The sequence below is a fragment of the Triticum urartu genome, chromosome 6, assembly GCF_003073215.2.
Source record: "Triticum urartu cultivar G1812 chromosome 6, Tu2.1, whole genome shotgun sequence".
NCBI lineage: Eukaryota > Viridiplantae > Streptophyta > Magnoliopsida > Poales > Poaceae > Triticum > Triticum urartu.
This window is the reverse complement of record NC_053027.1, coordinates 494878753-494881815: the sequence shown is the minus strand read 5'-3', so window position 1 is coordinate 494881815 and position 3063 is coordinate 494878753. Positions and strand designations below refer to the sequence as shown.

General features: G+C 55.9%; 1 protein-coding gene across 1 annotated transcript; it reads right to left on the bottom strand.

The window, feature by feature from the left end:
• Window positions 1-1501: 1501 nt before the first annotated feature.
• Window positions 1502-2707, bottom strand: LOC125514528 (nudix hydrolase 17, mitochondrial-like). The gene is made up of 2 exons (XM_048679866.1): window positions 2196-2707; window positions 1502-2095 (listed from the first exon to the last, which is right to left on the bottom strand). The coding sequence occupies exons 1-2, from the start codon at window positions 2589-2591 to the stop codon at window positions 1994-1996; spliced, it is 498 nt and encodes a 165-aa protein (XP_048535823.1). The 5' UTR covers window positions 2592-2707; the 3' UTR covers window positions 1502-1993.
• Window positions 2708-3063: the final 356 nt, after the last annotated feature.

The window sequence follows — 3063 nt, the reverse complement described above, 5'->3', positions numbered from 1 at the left end:
CCGGGCCGGGCCGGGTCCACTTTCTCCTTCGTCTCTTTCACTGTCGTCGTCAAGTTGTTTATGAATTACTCTACGCCAATGGATGACTCGTCAGCCGTTTTTGTCCCGCGGCACCCAACGAGCCAAGCGTACGTGGACCGCCACGACTGCACGGGCTCAGATTAATCCCACCCTCATCATCATCTGCCAATCAATGGGGGTGAGTGTTGTACTATAGCGCTCCTACTAACGCGCCGTGATGCCGACCAGCCGCAACGATAATTTTTACTACTACTACTGCCCGCCATGGGAGCAAGCGAGGGGGCGACAAATCCTACTGTCCAAAGTCAAGCGGGTCTCCGCAATATAATCGGCGGATGCGGTCGAGCGAGCGGCGCGGGGCCACGCCGTGACTGGGCGCGCGTCGCCTTCCGCACGTCGCCGTCCAGCGGCAGTGTCTGTACCGCCCGGCTCCCCCCAAATTTCGTTTCGTACTGATTGAAGCAATGAAACTTTAGCGCTCTTTTGGTTCATAAGATAGGATTGTCATAGAAATAAGAATCTTGTAGAAAATGAGATGACAGGTATCTTAAATCTTATGAGTAGAAATAGGAAACAAGATGTCATTTGGTTGCCATCAAATGATTTTTTTCATTGAGTCTAGGCTCATTTTTATTTTCCTATGAAATGTGAAGGATAGGAATCAATTCTATGTAAGAATATGAATCCATTCTTATGAACCAAAGATCTTTAAAGAAAAAAATCCTATAAAAATCCTATCCTTTAGAATTCCTATGAAATTTCTACAAACCAAAGGGGCAGGGCACGTCACATGGGGCATGGCCTCCCGCATTTCCACGTCAGCTCTTATCTGCGTGAGAAAACGGCACGGCACGACACCCTACATCTACGTGACAGGCATAGGCAGTGATTGCAAAACCTTTTTCATTTCGGCGTGTCATGTTTTCGCACACACCCGGCCGGACGGAGCCTCTCCACGTACTAGTAGTCTAGTACTACAGACGTGTACCGTCGCCTTCTCCGGCGAGGGCGGTCCAGCCGTAAAGGGGATGCTGCTGGCGGAGCCGTATCTTGAAACGGGTGGGGATTCGATCCCTTGGACGTGCGAGCATATCCAGCACTCGCTGCCTGTAGCAGCTTCCTTCCACCACCACGTACTCCACTCGGTAGTAGCTGCCGCGCCAGCGGAACAGAATCAATGCTTTGCTTAGCTTTCTCTCTCGGTTGCGGTGATAATGCAAGGGAATAGGAACATCGCAGCAGGACAGGACAGATGCTCCGGCCAGCCGAGAACGGCCGAGAACGCGCGGAGAGGAATTAGCGTGCGCTCGACATCGATGTTGCTGTCCAAGAGCAAGTCTAATGGCGCGCGCAACTTTTGTTTCTGATCAAACAGATATAGCGGTAGATTTTTTTCTTTTACTTTTGCAGGAACTTGTGTGGTGACAGAATAGTACTCCACTAGCTCATTTCGACGACAGGTAATTCCAGACGGAGATTGTACAGTAAGTATTACTAGTCCTCATTTGATTGATTGAGCGTGCCACAAAGACGCGGCTACTTAATTTAATTTACAATTTGATTGATCTTTTACTCCCAGAGCCTAAAGAAAGAATCGTGAACATGTTCGTTCGGCACTGTTTTGTCATTTTTTCCTGCCCCGTTCGCTTCCGATCTCTACCTCACACATTTCTAAGTTCGTCCCCATTATTTGCCGCGCCGACGACGACTCTGCGCCTCCTCAGGAAAGCGTCGACGCGCGCGTGCCATCGTGGATCCCAGCCCGTCTCTCCGGCAAGGGCGGCCAAATATATGCTCCGGTCCGGTCGTCGTACGACACCGGACACGCCGGCAGGCCTGCCGCTGCACCGAGGAAAGGAGAGAGAGACGACGAGGACGACGGACGGACGGACGTTGGTGCTCGCTCCCGGCCTCTTCTCGCGAGAGTCGCGCGCGCTCGAGCTCCAGTCACCCCGCCAGCCCGCTTGGCTGTTCACAGGGCGGACTGCGGCTTGGCGTGCCGGGCGACGAGCTCCTCGAGCGCCTCCCGCATCCAGCAGTGCTGGCATCCCTCCATGACCTGCTGCACCGTGGCCTGCTCAAATCAATCGGAAATCACACGTTTAGAGGGCATGTTCTTGGTTCTTAATTTGACTCTGCGTCAAGAAATGAAGGGGGCAAGAAGCTGTGCTCACCCAGGTGCGCTTGCGGGAGGCCATCTCGGGCCACTGCTGGAGCTCGTCGGTGACGCGGAGCGGGTACATGATGCCCTCGTAGGTGGTCTGGTAGCGGCGGCTCTGGTAGTGCCAGCAGCCGAGCACCTTGCCCATCTCGCCGCGGACGCCGGCCTCCTCCAGGGCCTCGCGCCGGGCCGCGTCGTCCATGGACTCGTCCAGCTCCCACCCGCCCTTGGGGAACATCATGCCGTGCCCCTTCTGCGAGCTGATGACCAGCACCTCCAGCTCGCCCTCGCCGTCGCCGTCGCCGCCTGCGCGCACCCGGTACGGGATGCACCCCACCACGATGCGCCCGCCGGTGCTCGCGCTGTACCGCTGCAGCTCGCGCCCCTGCCTCGCCACAAGAACGGCCATCGTCCGAATCTTTAGCTAGCTGTTAACCTAGACGCTCGTTTCGTTGCAAGAGGAAGAAGATGAGAGATGGATGCTGGAGTAGCAGCTGTTGGTTTGCGGCCATGGAGCTGGGCATCCGGGGTATTAATAGGCGGCGAGCGGCTGGGGCCGATGGAGTTATTGCTGCTGCCGTATGGCTGTTGCGAGCGGACGAGTAGGTCGTAACATGGGGGTGGGGGTGGAGCATGGGCTATGGACCAGCACCAGAGTAGCTGGGCGCGGCTGTGGCTGTGGACGCGGCGCACGGGCCCTCCGCCCAGGGTTGCCGTTCCGAGGTAGGGCATGGCGCGGCGTTCACGGACAGGGGAGGGTAGGATCCGAGCACAGGCGCGCAAGGTTTTCCTTTTCTTTCCTTCCTGAACGGTCGTTTTGTTTGGCTGCATGGAATTAGCTACTCCTTCTGTGGTACTGTATGAAGGAAATTTGAGCTGGT